This window comes from Balearica regulorum, chromosome 2 (genome assembly GCF_011004875.1).
Source record: "Balearica regulorum gibbericeps isolate bBalReg1 chromosome 2, bBalReg1.pri, whole genome shotgun sequence".
NCBI lineage: Eukaryota > Metazoa > Chordata > Aves > Gruiformes > Gruidae > Balearica > Balearica regulorum.
This window is the reverse complement of record NC_046185.1, coordinates 28,946,225-28,963,033: the sequence shown is the minus strand read 5'-3', so window position 1 is coordinate 28,963,033 and position 16,809 is coordinate 28,946,225. Positions and strand designations below refer to the sequence as shown.

The 16,809-nt window shown below is 36.5% G+C and overlaps 1 protein-coding gene across 2 annotated transcripts in view; it reads right to left on the bottom strand.

The window, feature by feature from the left end:
- Positions 1 to 906: 906 nt before the first annotated feature.
- Positions 907 to 16,809, bottom strand: part of MMP16 (matrix metallopeptidase 16) — a 185,282-nt gene continuing 169,379 nt past the window's right edge. For both annotated transcript variants that reach the window (XM_075743766.1, XM_075743767.1), the window contains 3 exons: positions 14,585 to 14,735; positions 10,015 to 10,130; positions 907 to 3,777 (listed from right to left, as the gene is read on the bottom strand). In XM_075743766.1, coding sequence (XP_075599881.1) covers positions 3,443 to 3,777; positions 10,015 to 10,130; positions 14,585 to 14,735 — 602 coding nt within the window. In that variant the 3' untranslated portion in view covers positions 907 to 3,442. The remainder of the gene's footprint in view (positions 3,778 to 10,014; positions 10,131 to 14,584; positions 14,736 to 16,809) is intronic.

Here is a 16,809-nt window from a genome sequence, read left to right as displayed (position 1 = left end):
TAGAAATGCTGACACAATCTTGCTCTGCATGACATAAACATGCCAATATAATATTATTTTTTCTCCTTCTCTCTGTATATAATATATATGCACTTTTAAGTAAAAGAAAATAGATTAAACAATCAACTTATCATGTATTCATGTATCTATGATGTACCATATACCAAGCACTAGACTTATCACACTTACCTTCCTGCATAATTAAAGTTAAATTCTCCAAATACAAACATTTTTGTTACCTTATCAAAGAACAACAGTCAACATGCTCAGCACTTCATTACTGTCAGGGAAACAGTTGCACAAAAAGTTAAAGCTGTCATGAAAGATATTTTGAAATTGAAACAAAATTTTCAAGTGAATAAAAAACCAGATGAGATGTTGTTCTGACTTAAAGATAATATAAAATAAGTTCTCCTACTGCAGAGAAAAACCAAATGCAGAATACGTAGTGGTGTTAGTATTTTCCACCAACTAGCCACGGGACGAAATTGGAACAGCAACACGAATCATTTTGTTCTGTCTGTAGCAGAACATAAAGTTATAGTAGTTTGTTAACAATAAAAATCTCTCCATGGATTAAAATATGCATGTATGTGCATGTGTGCATGATAAGTATACAGACAGACACACACACACACACCCCCCCCCCCTATTTTAATGTATATGGCAAACAGGTATAGAATTCTGAATCCACCAAATGAGCTGATGTGCAGTAAATATCCTATGTTACTTAATTGTCAATTAATCTATATTTTCAGCAACAACTGAATTGGATTTACTAAATAATGCTATGGGATGATACTGGTGCACTTCTAACCTACAGTATGCAGTACCTCTACAAAACATCTCCAAAATGCCATCTGCATTGCATATTTGTTGTAAAACTATATCTTTTTCTAATCTTCATTTTTGTTAGCCGTACATATGTATATCTGTTTATGCTCTAAGAAATAAGTTTGCAATGCTTTATAGCATGCCACATATGTTCATAAAATAAGTCCTCAAATCAATATAAAATCATGTAATTGAACAAAAAGGCATACTATTTTTCATGCTATGCTCAATATAAATATAAATTCAAGGCAGTCAAGCTATCCATTACCAAAATAATAATAACCATAATATATATGTATATATACCTACACTCTCCAAAAAATGATCCAGTTATTTGGATTAAGAAATCAGTAAGAAATTGGTTGAATGTCGTATAAAAGTCTCATTTTATGTAAAAGCCAATACTGGCCATTTCAAGTATTTTAATACTTTCTATAACCTTTTCATTAATAACTAGCTATTCGTAGAAATGATAATTTTATACTGAAAATTGTATTCAAGTTAAATAAAAAGTAACTTCTAGTGTAGTTCATTTTTAGAGTGTGCATGTATACATAGCAAAATACCCTTCTACAGTTCTATCATAAATAGTTTAGTTTATGTCAGTTCTTTTCTAAGAAAACACTTCAACATTTTTTTCTCAAATTTTGGATAATGTATATCAGGCCTTTTAAGAAATAAAACTTATCTTAGTTCATTCGCAACACTAGATTCCCTTCAGTTTGTGCCAGTTTGCAAGTTAAAGGTCAAAGATCAAAGACATAGGACAGTACACTTTAAGGAAATTCGGACAGTGAAGCTGTTCACAGAAGACAACGTTTAACTTGGTAATGACAGTCAACAGGTCAATAATCAAGTTCAAGGCAAGCTGTTCATTGTTGCAAAAGCTACTCCCCTCAAATCCTGGCTTTCATAAAAAACCAGGTGTCTGACTTTTGGGGTGCATCATTCTGACCATCTTTAATAAGTTCACAGCCCAGTGACTGTAAAGCCTATCACTGCAAGAAGCAGCTCCTAAAATCAATAAAGAGGTCTGTCAGTTGCTGACTTTTCTCTAGGAAAAAAATATTGATACAAACCTGCTCTGCAGGTCACATGAAAATGACAATACTGCTGTTAGCACAAATTACACAGAATGACAAAATGCTTTGGTGGTCCCTTGGCTCTGTCAGTGATATCATATTCGGCTGAAGGCCAGAAATTTGGCTAACCCTTTGAGAACTATGGTGAACATGCAAAGGGGTAACACACCAGAGGATACTCATGCAATATCAGAGTCATCGTTTTAGCTTTCCTTTGAAACTGTAACTTTGCCTCTGCAGAGGCAAATTGAATTATCATGCAACATAGTTTAAAAGAGAAATTCAAGATGCTTAAGATAAAAGGCTAAGCTATAAAAGTGTCGCCAGTTCAGAAAAATTCTTGGTAAATGGTAGAAGTTATTAAAATAGGTTTGGTTCCTTTAACCAGAGTAGCTGGTAAATATATTTTGTTTTCTATTTATGTTACAAATGCTTTTCTATCAATAATGCAAATAATTAAAAACACTCACTTGCAGTCACAGGAAATCTGTTTTGAAAAACTGATTTTCTTTTAAAACCTGTATTACCCAAACACAATCCTATAATTTAATGACACCAAGATTAACATCCACCAGACTCTGAAAACGGATGCAATAGTTCTCAAAGGGTTACACCACCAATGTAATACCAGCGTCAAGTTTCTCTATACCATGACTGTTGCTTTAGTTCATTGAAATCCACTTCAGAGACACACTGCTTTTTTACCGTGCTTTGGAATGAGTGCTCCTGACAGACCTATGAAAGGCCTGGGGCAGTTGGCTTGGTACAGCTTGGGAAAGATTATGCAGGAAAACCAACCAAAAATCAAACAAACCAATAAAAAGGTTCTGCTTGACTATAGCAGTGAATATAAATGAGTTTAAAACATCGAGGACGTAGCCCAGAGCAGCTGTAAAAAACACAAAATGAATGTATTATTAAGGCTGTTACTATATTGCAGATATTTTGGCCCCTTGTTTGTTGGAAAATGGCTGTCCGAACAGTCTGAAGTCCTGCGTGTCATCCGAGTCTCCCACCTGACAAAACTGGAAGTAGGAGCATGGGACTTTATCCGTAGCAGACAGAAAGCAATCCTCTTTGGAGACAAAGCTGTTTTGGGTCTTCTCACTTTCCTGAAAGTTCCATTGTGGGTTGTTGTGTTTTTCTAAAAAAATTTACTTTCAGCAAAAAATTTTTCAAAGGGGAACAGGCCTTAAGGGAAAAATGTAGAAACATTGGAGATTTTTTTTTAGTTAATCCTGATAGTTTATCGGGCATTGAGCGCGCAGAGGAAAGGCCTAGAATCGAATGACAAAGAAAGACAAAGGACTGAAGAAACAGCAGATACTGTGTATCATGGAAGCTTCCCAGCTGAGCGAATCGCCACTCATGCGCAGGACAGGCAACCCCCTGGGTTTTAAAGAATCAGCTTTGTTTCAGACTGACAGATGCCCGCTCCTAGCTAGGAAACTGCATAACAGCTCTTGTGTTGAATCTCAAGTTACCACAAACTCCTGGTAGAGAAAGAAAAAAACCAAAACTCTACATCACACCCACTCTTGCATAGAGCGTTTGCAGTACAGTATGTGGCGGGGTGTTCCTTTCCTTTTGAACTGGAACACAGTGTAAACCAAGACAAGGAGGCACAAGGCCAGGATGCAGGGAATGACGATGGCTATGGCTTTCACAGTGCTGGCTGTGTTGTCCAGTTTGATGACAATGTCAACGTCATCTTGAGGGCTGTGTCGGTCTTTATCTCGATCTGTTGGTCCATCACAACCCATAAAATCCTTGAGAATGGATCTAGGATAGCCAGGTTCCACCCGGAGCATCTGGTTATTGAATTTCCAGTACTCTTTTCCTTTGTAGAAATACGTGAAGCCTGAGGAAGAAAATTGCAATTATTCATGGTCATATCAGATCAAATCATGTCATCAACACACCATGACCGAAACTACTACTATCAAATTATTTTGTACTAAAAAAATTAAAAAGATGTAAGCAATAGGTCTTTCAAATCTTCTTTACAAATTTTGTTTCTTTACTGTCTCTAGAAAATCTAACATCAGGGTGGCTTTTATAATTGAATAAACTGGGATTTTATTTTCTTCCATTACTACAAAAAATAAAGGAGTTCTATAGAATATGATCTTCGACAGACCAGGGTCTAGCTGATTTGTTCATTTGCTGAAAACCCAACCAGAGTTGGAATCCTCAGGGCCAGGACTTTGAAGCATCACAACCTCTTCAAGATGGGAAGTCTACTGAAACAAATTGCAATGTTATGCTAGTCAGAAATGAGAACTGACTCTCTTTAATGTCACATAGCATACTGCTCTACTTCAGAAGAAGAAAACTGGAGGAAATAACAGCAGCTTTGCCAAGAGAAAACAGGTGTAACCAGATTTAAGTTTTCTGAAAGAGTTGGTATTTGATCATTCAGGTGCAATCCAATGTTATTACTAAACATGTTTAAATGGAAAAAAACCCAACACTTGACTCCCTGCCAAAAATCTACATTACTTTATTATCCCAGCTGAAAAATGGCATTGATCTGGCAAGAAACAAACCTACAGGATGGGAGAACTTCCTCATACTGTTTATGAACTGAATGCAAGCAGCTGTATTTTTTCTTATCTTTACTTTATAGACCTCAGCTTATTTCCTGCAGTACTAAAGGCCAATGAGAATACTAAGACAATCGGGCACTATTTGTGGTTTCAACAAGGCTTCCTAAAATGATCAGTAACTGGCTATCTGGACATAATATTAGTAATCACCTATTCAAATAGCAGTTAGTTTCTTTCAATTCTAAAAAAATAAAAATTAAAAAAAGAAAATTACTTGATAGTACATTTTTCAGCTCCAACTATGTAAAAAAATCTTCATCATCTATTGCCACTTTTCGGAATATTTAGAATATTTGAACATTCTTCTACATTAACTATGTAATTTAATGTGGCCTTCCCAGCAACTAAAAAGATACTATTTTCCTTTCCTTAATCCCTTGCAGTTTTATTACCTGAGAATGTGCACATGTATCTATAGAAAGATATAATACTGGTTAAAAAGAAAAGAAAAACACAGAGCTATGTGAAACTAGTAGTTAGAAGGCTTGTTCACAAAATATCTTTTATTCTGACTGGAACAAAACCAAAGAGAGGACTTTAAATATAATGAAGTTTTAAAATTTTAGCATATCAAAAGTTCCTTAAAGCAATCTGCAGTCTAAATGAAAAATATTATCAAATGCAAAATTTCAGTATTTTGAGCTACAGGTTACCCTACCTTTGCCTTTCATATAACAACATGTGTGTAAGAAAGCACTGTCCATACTGGCCTTGGAAAAATATTTCCAGCGTGGAAATTTGATATATTATCTCGATTGATATTCTAATACCTATATAGAAATCATATAGAAATATGACATCTCTAAATTTATATTCTTACATATATATATATAGAATACATACATGTGTATATCAGGGGCACATACAAGACAGAATACTGACATTAGTGTTGTTGTTATACATTGAAATATCAAATTAAAATTGTTAAAATCACAGCAGCAAAGCAATCACCAGCCCCTATAAATCCAGTAAAAATTCTTCAATCGGAGCATATTTTCCACTGGAAAACCCCGAAGGTATTTTAAACTTCATTGTCATTTTTCTGAGACAGGAACCAGGATAACAGTCAGTAACAGCTGAAGGATAGCAGTTACGAGCAGAGAAGGGTAGTAATAAGAGACCAAGAAGTTTTACTGCTTCTCATGGCAGAATAAGTGACTTCACACAGCTGTTAAAAGTGATTTCATCTAATCTGCTTGATTTGTTGAGCCTACTTTGGAAGCTGCTCCTTACAATTTGCTAGGTGTTAGTTGCTGAGAGTAGTGAGTGCAATGCCTGACCCAAACAGTATGAAAGGACTTAGCAATCACTAACATTTCAAACAGTAACTCAAATTAGGAGTGGTAGTAAGCATAAAGAAAAAAAAAAAGCTCAACGGGCACATAAAGTAGACTAGTTTTTCTCTTTCTTCTGTTTCTTCTTTCTAAAAATTGCTTCACCATCCACTTTAGCAGAATTTCTAGTTGGGAGGTGAGATTTTCTATGCTGCTCTCAAGGCAGAAAGAAAGATTTCTCCAATCTGAAGAACTTTGTATGATCTCAGATTCCATGGAGCAATAGAAAGGAAATTTCTTCTTCACCTTCTAAGAGTTTCCACCACAGCATTAGAAACAAAATCACATTATGGGAAGTAGCAGGGACACTTTCAAAGATGTTACCTGTACCTTACCAAGCTTCTAGGACACTGAGTCAGGATGCTGACTGGAGTAGGAAATTGTTTTTTCTCATCTTTCCCAGCCTCTTACTGCAAGACTACCCCAAATTTTTGTGGACAGTGAAGAAAAACCCTTTATGATCAGACGTGTTGCAGGTTTTCATTTGCATGGTTTACACAACAGAAAGACAAGGGAAAGAAAAAAGTATTCTTTAAAATGAAATGGATTAACTGGAAGATGTGCTTTCAGATGTGCCATTAAAATCTATATAGTAAAACGTCCTCGTCAGCTCTGCTTCTGCCCAAAGAAAGGAAAATCATTTCAGGCAAAATGTAATCAACTTCTTTCCAATGAAGCTGTGGTACTTCTTATTTACATCAGCTTTTGTTTCTTTCTCTCCTCATACAAACAACAGTGGACTTGTGAACTGTTTCTTAAGATGTCTATTTTCTTGATTTCAGAGAAAATGTCTTAGTGGTCTTCTTGGGAACTTTATGGTGTCATTTTCAGTCCTTTCTGTCCTGATGCCTTTTAGACTTTCTGAGAAGCCCAAGAATGCCTTTTCCCTTCCCCTCCTCCATGATCTCATGTCATGTTTTACCACTCTCCTCATTCAAAGTCAGCCACTGGGGTGAAAAAGAGAAGTGGCTTTGAAGTAACCAAGTGTCTTTCCTGCCTTAGGAATGACTGCTCTGCCTCTGCAGTGTTTTCAAACTCATTGGACTGAGTGTTACAGTAAGATAATTTTCATTTGTAATGAGAGACACATGTACCTGAGCTCAGTACTTATGATGGATAGATGAACAAGGAGCTCCTGGGCAAAGTCAAACAAAAAAGGAAGCCTACAGAGGGTGGAAGCAAGGGCAGGTAGCCTGGGAGGAATAGAGAGAAACTGAGCAGCCAGGGAGCAGGTTAGGAAAGTCAAAGCCCTGATAGAAATTAGTCTGGCCAAGGATGTTAAGGACGACAAGAAAAGCTGCTATAGGTATGTTAGTGATAAGAGGAGGACGACGGAAAATGTGGGTCCCCTCCGGAATGAAACAAGCAACCTGGTTACCCAGGATATGGAGAAGGCTGAGGTGCTCAACGACTTTTTTGCCTCAGTCTTCACTGGCAAGTGCTTGAGCCACACTGCCCAGGTCACAGAAGGCAAAGGCAGGGACTGGGAGAATGCAGAACCACCCACTGTAGAAGATCAGGTGAAGCCAACATGGCTTCACTAAGGGCAAATTGTACTTGACAAATTTGGTGGCCTTCTATGATGGGGTTACAGCCTTGGTGGACAAGGGAAGAGCAACAGATGTCATCTACCTGGACCTGTGCAAGGCATTTGACACTGTCCCACATGACATCCTTGTCTCTAAATTGGACAGACATGGATTCGATGGATGGACCACTTGGTGGATAAGGAATTGGCTGGATGGTCGCACTCAGAGAGTTGTGATGAATGGCTCAATGTCCAAGTGAAGAACAGTGATGAGTGGCGTTCCTCAGGGGTTGGTACTGGGACTGGCACTGTTTGTTGGTGACATGGACAGTGGGATCAATTGCACCATCAGCAAGTTTGCCAAGAACACCAAGCAGCGTGGTGTGGTCGACATGCTGGAGGGAAGGGATGCCATCCAGAGGGACCTTGACAGGCTGGAGAGGTGGGCCCATGCGAACTGCATGAAGGTCAACAAGGCCAAGTGCAAGGTCCTGCACATGGGTCAGGGCAATCCCAAGCACAACTACAGGCTGGGCGAGGAATAGATTGAAAGCAGCCCCGAGGAGAAGGACTTGGGGGTATTGATTGATGAGAAGCTCAACATGAACCAGCAGTGTGCGCTTGCAGCCCAGAAAGCCAACCGTGTCCTGGGCTGCATCAAAAGAGGTGTGACCAGCAGGTCGAGGGAGGTGATCCTGCCCCTCTACTCTGCTCTTGTGAGACCCCACCTGGAGTACTGTGTCCAGCTCTGGGGGCCCCAGTACAGGAGAGACATGGAGCTGTTGGAGAGAGTCCAGAGGAGGGCCACGAAGCTGATCAGAGGGCTGGAGCACCTCTCCTGTGAGGACAGGCTGAGAGAGTTGGGGTTGTTCAGGCTGGAGAAAAGGCGGCTCTGGGGAGATCTAATTGTGGCCTTCCAGTACCTGAAGGGGCCTACAGGAAAGCTGGAGAGGGACTGTTTACAGGGGCATATAGTGATAGGACAAGGGGTAATGGGTTTAAGCTGAAGGAGGGTCGATTTAGATTAGATGTTAGAAAGAAATTCTTTACTCTGAGGGTGGTGAGGCATTGGAACAAGTTGCCCAGAGAGGTTGTGGATGCCCCATCCCTGGAAGTGTTTAAGACCAGGTTGGATGAGGCTTTGGGCAACCTGGTCTAGTGGAGGGTGTCCCTGCCCGTGACAGGGGGGTTGAAACTAGGTGATCTTTGAAGTCCCTTCCAACCCAAACTATTCTATGATTCTATGATGGGGAATGCAATTAAGGTAAGAAAAAAACCCAAACACACCCATGCATACATACATACATATATGTTAAATTCCTTTTGAATGCAAATCTTTTAAAATATGCTTGAAAGGTAATGAAGGGAAGAAAGCAGAGATTATATCCATTACATTTGTTTGTGCATGCATAATGTTTGTTCCCATTTCCACATATATGTATATTTACGAAGTTAGTTATTGAGTGTGATGTATGCACAATATCCTCTTGACTGACCTACTTTCTAGTTAAAAAAAAACAAAACAAATAAATAAAAACAACACAAAAATATTGAGTCTAGCCAAAAGGCCAGATTCCAGAAGGGTTTCTGCTTCTGGATAAAACAGAGACAAAGCAAGGAAGCAATTAAATATATTTCTGAAAAAAAAAACCAAAACCAAAACCAAAACAAAAACAAAACCAAAAAACAGACACCAAAACCCCAAACATTTCCATGGTAAATTATTTAATCAAGTTAAAGGTTGAAATAGGAGACTGAAATGGTTTATATAAGGAAAGAGATCTTTTTATCTACTTAGTAAAAGGAAATTAAAATAATATGGCAATATATATTCGTGTACTGTCTGTGAGGTAAACAGAATAAACTCAGAACCTACTAATAAATAAATCATAAATGCCATACAACAATTCTCCAATAATGATAAGTGACGACAAATGTGTATTTTTATTCCCGTCAAAGGGATCTAAACTCTGCGTGACTGAGGGCTCTGTGGCAGCCTGCCAGCAGCCCCTGGGTAGCACTGAGTTCTCCCAAGATGGAGGAGATTTTGGTTAATCTCATTCTTTGGAGTGTGGCCAGCTGAGATTCTAGGCTCCTGTATGTGATGAGGCATCTTGATATAGGTAATAGCACTTCATACTAACATCCCCATGATCTGCATTTCTGCATCATGGGCTTGTGATATCATCTATTTACATAGATTCTTAGGGATATTTCTGCTTCCCTTTGCTAGTTGTTCAGAATGAAAGTATTATCTTTTAAGCTGTTAAAACAGCCAACACCTTGACAATTCAAAGACAGATATACTGTGTTTAGGAAGCTTGTTTTAAGAGGTACTATAATTCAGCAGAGAACAGCAATAATTAAGTGAATAAAGAAACAAGAAAAAAAGAATGGAAATTAAGGTTTATGATACTAAATTTGAAAGATATTTTCTCCATTGTGTGAAACGGTACATGCAAACAAACAGCTATTTTCACAACAGCAAGTTCTATAGCAGAAAAATATTCTGTTCATAAATCAAGAATTCCTTCGCTATTTAACCTGAATAGTCAATCACGCCTCTACTACTCTACCTCACATAAAGAGTGTTAGTAAATCTTTAAATCAGGAATGTGTTTGCTTACCATTTTCTTTGTGGACAAAAGCTCCCTGAGGAGATTCTGGGATACCTTTCCAAATTGTGATTGGTTTGGGATAACCAGGGTCCATGGATCTCATTTCTTCACTGTACCTCCAGTACCTGAATTTTTTTTTAAAGAATAATAACAATTAAAAAAAAGCAGATGAGTAACTACCTATTTTTTTTTTCCTTCTAATATTTGCTACATTCATTAGGCACAAATCAGAATACTTGATTTTTCTTTTTACTACGGGATTACAAAGGAACCTATTTACTGACTGCACAATTGTTTCATGTAAGCAGAAAGAATATAAAATGGGTTTGCACTTTGACATTTGAATCAGTATGCATCACACTTATAATCGCAGCAATTCTGATGCCTAGGACTTCTGCACAGTGACACAGAGAGATGCAACATATGCAAAAAAATACATTAATGTTTTAGATAACATTTTAATCAAAAAAAATAACAGTACATTCAGACTAAAATACTCTCAGTAATTTTAATTTATCTCCTTATATGTATGCATTACAGTAGCTTTTCATTTCATTAACATCAAATAGATACAGTGTAATACAAAATTCAACCTGCTTTTGTGCATTTTTGCCAGCCAGCCCTTCTCCAATTTAAAAAGCTTCAACATGTAAATTCTAGGAGACCTGAACATGTAAGAAGTATTTACACCTGTGATTTTCTTTACACTTTCAGATGATCTTGATAATTTATTTGTCCTTATGTAGCTGGTTAAATTGCTATGCATATCTTATTATAAACTGTTTCTAAGAATTAACATACTGTATCTCTAGTGTTTCTGTTTATCCTCATATAGTGTTTGGGTGAGTCATTTCATATTTTTATTGGCTCCACTACTTTAAAGCATTCCAATTTAGAGCATAGTTTTCTTGCAGCATTTTTTTTTTTTTTTCCAAAATCAATTTTATTCATGTGAAAAATTACATAAAAATGCAGCCACTCACCATTTCAGGACATAAAGAGCCTGAGAATATAACACTTTCATTGATAATCTGGTCACTGCTAAAAACTTGACCCTTTTTCTAATTTGAATTAATTTGACTTCAGCTTTTAGAAATCCATGTTATGATCATTCCTGATATATTAAAGAGTCCTTAAGTGGATGATATTTTGTCCCTGTGAAGGTACTTAAACACTGTAATCAATTTACGTCTCAATCTTTTTTAAAAACAAAATGGGCTAAACTCCTCTGTATTTCTCTCTGTGGGGCATTTCTCTGGCTTTAAACTTTCAACGAAATTAAAAGGTGACAGATTTCAAGTGGGTTAAGAATTGGCAATTTACATTACAAAGCATTTGTATTTACTTTTTCTTTCTTATGCATAATTTTTTTTTATAGCCTGATTTCTTAATCTAGTCACATATGCATCAGTAACGAGCTAATAAAGCAATGCTCTTTATTTTGAAATGTAGCATCTTTCAGAGCTTAACATGGAGAAACAACATATAGAAGTAGTAAACAAAGCTCTGACATCAATACTACTGCCATCAGTTCTTGCTCGTCTTTTGACTCCGTGTTTCTTCATCCTTAGTTTGTATATTCTCTTTTCATATGTGCCTGTTCTCTCTTTCCCTCTGTTTCTTTACACTCAATCTTTGCTAAGCTTAATATTATATTTTCTAATCTCCATTTTTATCTGCATTTCTTCTTGATCAACTATATTACCTTTTCCTCCATTCCTCTTTCCCAGAACCCTATTTCCTTCCTGCATCCTCATTTTCCTGTTTTCTCTTCCAAACTTTTCACCTTTTTTAGTTCCTTCTTTTACTAACCTCTGGGTTTGGGGTTTTTTTTTGTTTGGTTTTTTTTTTTTTCCCCACTAGGCTGCATGATGGAAATAGACAGTCCTATAGGACTTTCAAAAATATTCATTTTCATTAAAAAACAAGTCTTTGAGGACACACCCAGTGCACACACACAAGTCCCAGAACTGTTGTTTTTTCAGCATTGATGAGAAATCCTATGAGGGAAGGACTGATCATGATACTACCTCAGCAATCTGTGCTGGAATAATGAGCATGTCTACAGGGTAAGGAAAAACCTAGTCCTGATTCTCCTTGGCATGGCAAATATTCACAAGCAGACTCCCAGATGATTTGAGCAATTTGAGCTTTACAAATTATATAAATTGTGTTACTGTATCTCAAAGATTGATAGAGTAACAGAGGGAAAATAAATGAAAGTCCACTTCATGGCTTCAGAAAAAGGGAATTTGGAAAATATTTGCTAAAACATGTTCTTCCCTGATCTAATCCTGTTTATTTAATGTTATTCTGAACTATTGGATGACTAAGCTCTATGAAGAAAAAAAATATTCATTTAAATTCTAAAGTACATAAAGCAGTCACACCAGACAGGGGCATAAACAAGGCCATGTGTCAAGAAGTGTAGCAAACCTGTTATCATCTTGTCCTACACTACTCAGTTCTGGTAGGAGAGGAATGAGAAAGGGCAAAATGTTTTCTGTAGTCATCTTTTGCCCCCTCTTTAGTTTTCATATAATTATTTGGAAGAATTATCTTTACTGTTTAAATGGATCATTTCAAATATTAATAATAATTATCCATACATGAGCTGCTTTAGTCATATGAGTATTAACATACCATTTACTATTTGGACTTTTAAATCTTCTTGCTGGTTTGGGTTTGGTTTTTTTTCTTCATTTTATAGCCAATATTTGATGCTTTGTATTTTATTGCTCTAACTTTTTCATATATACCACTGTTCTGGGACATTTAAATCTGTGTAGACTGCCCTGGAGCTCCTTAACTACAGACTGCTGTCAAAAGAAAGTAAGTATACATGTCCTTGAGTTACATAAGAAGGAACATTCTTTGTTATTTTGATTTCTCCTACCACTGAGAAGCTACATGTATGTTATACCTTTTGCAGGAAAAGATCCACCCTTATAGTTGACATATACATACTACTAAAACCAGCAGGAGAATTCAACTCTAAATTTACATTAAGAAAAAAATGAGATATAAACAATACACGTTGAGAAGCTTAGTGGTATATGGGTTTATTCCCACTGGTGGTCAATATTCTGTAATAGCTCAATTATCTCTGCAAGGCTTATGTCATTCGATCTTCTTCTAATATACTGTATTGCATTTGTATCCTGCTGTGTTTCATTGTGCTTCTTAGCTCTAAGTAGGAACTTCTCCATTAACAGATGTTTTCTCTGATAGTTCTTTTTGTCTTCTGTTATTACCACTAGTGTTTTAGGAAAATTCTTGACTATAAGTAACTGCCTGTGCATGGAAATATAAAAGGATGCTGCTGAATAAACCCTAAAGGAAGTACAGTTCACATAAGATTCCTACAATACACACTTTCCCAGGAGTTTGGAGGTGGAAAATTATTACCTGAAAATGAACTTACATTTTTTTAAAGATCTACTTAACCACAGGAAACAAATCATTTAGGTGGCTTTCTTCTTCACTGTGGAAATTGATTGCTTGAAATGATACCTATTTTTCAAGCACCACAAAAATTTTACTTAGTTATGTACTTTCCTCATCATAAGTGTTGGAGAAATTTTGGTGTTTTTTTTTTTTTTAAAAAAAAAGCTTTAACAATAAAATTGGTAGTAGCAATCTGCCATGCAACAATACTGCTAAAAGTGATCAACTGTAGTGTGTGAAACATATTCTACAATGTGCATTAAATTAATTTCTTAAGTGATCCATGACTACTATTAATATCTCAGATTCCTAAGTACCACACAGTAACAAAAGCAGTCATCATACTTCTAATAAAACTAATGCAAACATTACAATTATTCATAAAGAATAATTTGCCTCAGATTTTACAATTTTGTTCTGTTCTTTACTAATCATAAGTGTTTTTTTCTGAAGGGAACTGTAATATTTATTTAAAAATAATTCCTAGGAAACTGCTCAAATTGTTCTCTAGCTTCCTGGTTTAGCTGTCATTTTCCTTTCTTACCTCATTTTTAAATAGTAGCAGAGAAGCCATTTTCACTGACCTTAAAAAGCTTTGGATCATACATTGCCTGTTTATGTGCTAGGGTTTAGAAATGTGGATAAAAAAGGAGCAGGTACGAGTGTACATACATTGGCAGGGCAACATGAGAAGCTGAAAAGTCCTTGACTGCTTAGCAACAACTAAAATATTAGTGTGTTATCAACATTATTCTCATCCTAAATCCAAAACATAGCACTGTACCAGCTACTAGTAAGAAAATTAACTCTACGCCAGCAGAAAACCAGGACACTACATTACTTTGAATATTTAAGTTTAAAATTGCCACAACTGTGACTTCCCTGTTGACTTATAAAACATAACCTTTCCATTGTATGTACATATACTTATTTCAGTATATACACACAAATATAATTTAGATTTTAAGAAATGTGAAAACAGTATGGCCCTCTATGCAGGAGGAGTTAATTTCATCCACAGAAAATGAACTGTTTAAGTGGCTTGACTTCTTCTTTTGTGAAACAGAGGAAAAGATTAACAGGCTTAGCTGATATCCACCAAGTTGCTTCATTGCAGAATTCCTGTACCAACCTATCTCCTTTGAAGAAGTAGGTTTTCCCAACGTCTTCCCACCAAATTGCTGAATCAATGCCATGGGAAGGAATTCCACTTCCAAGTGTTACCAAATCATGAGGATAACCTGGCTGGAGAGTAGTGTCCTTGAAAACCCAGAACTTGTTACCTGCACAAAAGCAGATATATACACATATGTATATGTGTGTTAATCTTCAGTACTCTCACTATTAATATTAATACATTCCTAAGAAATAAGAAAGACTTCCAAAGGTCTATAGTGGTTCTGCCAAACACAGTAAGATGACAAATGTTCTATCAATGTTCTTTAATGCAAAATTAAATATGCCTTACAGATACCTTGCATTTATAAAGCACCCTTCATTCAATAAGCCCACAGAATAGTTTGATACCAACTATACAGGGATTAAACCCAGGATGAAAATGAAGTAATCTCAGGATGCTCTGTGGTTGATAATGTAATATATTTACAGCAATACTACACAACAGATTTACCTTTCATGAGGAAAGAGGAATGAATTTAAAGAGAAAATGTGGTAAGAAAACAAATAAATAAATAAAAATTGAAATTCCCATCCTTTTACAGACCATATACTTTTATTACTCTGTACTGTCCTTTTCCTCAAGAAGTTAAATTACTTATGAAGGATGTACAGATTATTTCTGAAATTACTATAGAATTTAATTATTTTTTTAATTATATTTTCTTTAGTGTGGCCTAAAGACAGCAAACTGAGGTTCTGAAGTCCCACAGGTGAGAAACTTGTGTTTCTGAAATTAATGGGGGGTTGCCTTTAGTACCATTGGCAGTAAGATTTAACCTTTGATTGTGCGTGACAAATCATTCAAAATCACCCAATAGACTTATTACATGCTGATAATACAAGATAGTTGTGTGACTCTACTTGGTGTTAGCAATGTCTACACAAATCTCAGGTTACCTATACTTTCTTAGGTACAATTAATAGCCTAGTGCCTCCTGGACAGCAACGCTCCGTGGTTGAACCCCTACTGTTGCAGTTACTAGCTAAATATATTGTCTACATAGGGGTGTGCATGTCTACAGAAGCAGCAGTTGCACCAGTGTTTTGCATTATAGCCCCCTCTGTACCTGTTTTTGGAGAGGATACTTCCTGTGCTCTGTCTTGTAACTGGAAAGTTTGCCTCACTAGCCCACAACTCCAGTTTCCCACCTTCAGTTTGCTCTAGCTTCCTAGCCAAGCTCTTCTTCCTCACTGAACACTTCCACAATTATCTCACCTGGTTAATCATTGCATATTAAGCCTTTAGTCTAACACTTTCACCAAAAATTGTGTTGTACTCCAAACTCTTTACTAGAGCCTTCTCAACATACTGTCTCCTGTTCTAGTCTTGCAATTATCTTCTTTTTATGTTTTTGCTTTCTTCTAATTCTTCAAATACACTTCTCACCTGTGAATTTTCAGTAGAGACTTCTCTTTCAAACACAGACAGATCTGGCTGACAAAAAAGGAATAAAGATCCTCATATGCCCCCTAGAAATAGGGAAAAGGGAGCATAATTTGCATTTTATTACTTATCTGAAGAGCTTGCTTTGAGGCCTGTCTTCTCTTTCTTCTGCATTATGTCATTTAGGCTACTGGGACACTCTTTCTAAGCTAGACTGTTGTGTAGGAACCATGTGCTTATTTTCTATTCAATGCACTACCTTCACCTGTGTTTCCAAAAGCACTGATATTTTTAGTAATAATAACAGTGAAGGAGAAGATACTCTTTGGCATCATGTAGACTCTTCTGAATTACATGACAGAATGGTCTAGAGAAGATCAGTGAATGTGTATATTGGATTGGCCTATTGCTTACTTCATTTTGGTCTATCCATTGTTAGTTATGATTTTGATAATATTTAAAATACAAGGAGAAAACTTTAAGAATATATTTTGCTCAAACACATTTGGAAAGAGATCCTAAGAGAGAAAATCATGGCTGTTCATATTAGCCATTGTACTTACCTGTAAGGCTAGGCAGGCTGTTGCACAGACTTAGGAGGTTAAGCACTGTGCTATATAAATATTTTATAAGGAAATGTAATATTACCCTAAAGATCTAGGATCAGGTGTATGCCAGAGTCACCAACATGGAAAATCTGGAGAGCTGTTTTGCAGCTGGTTTTATATTTTATCTGTCCCTCAGTGGTATTAAATGTTTGTTTAAAGGGAATTTTTTTTTAATCTCCCTGTTTG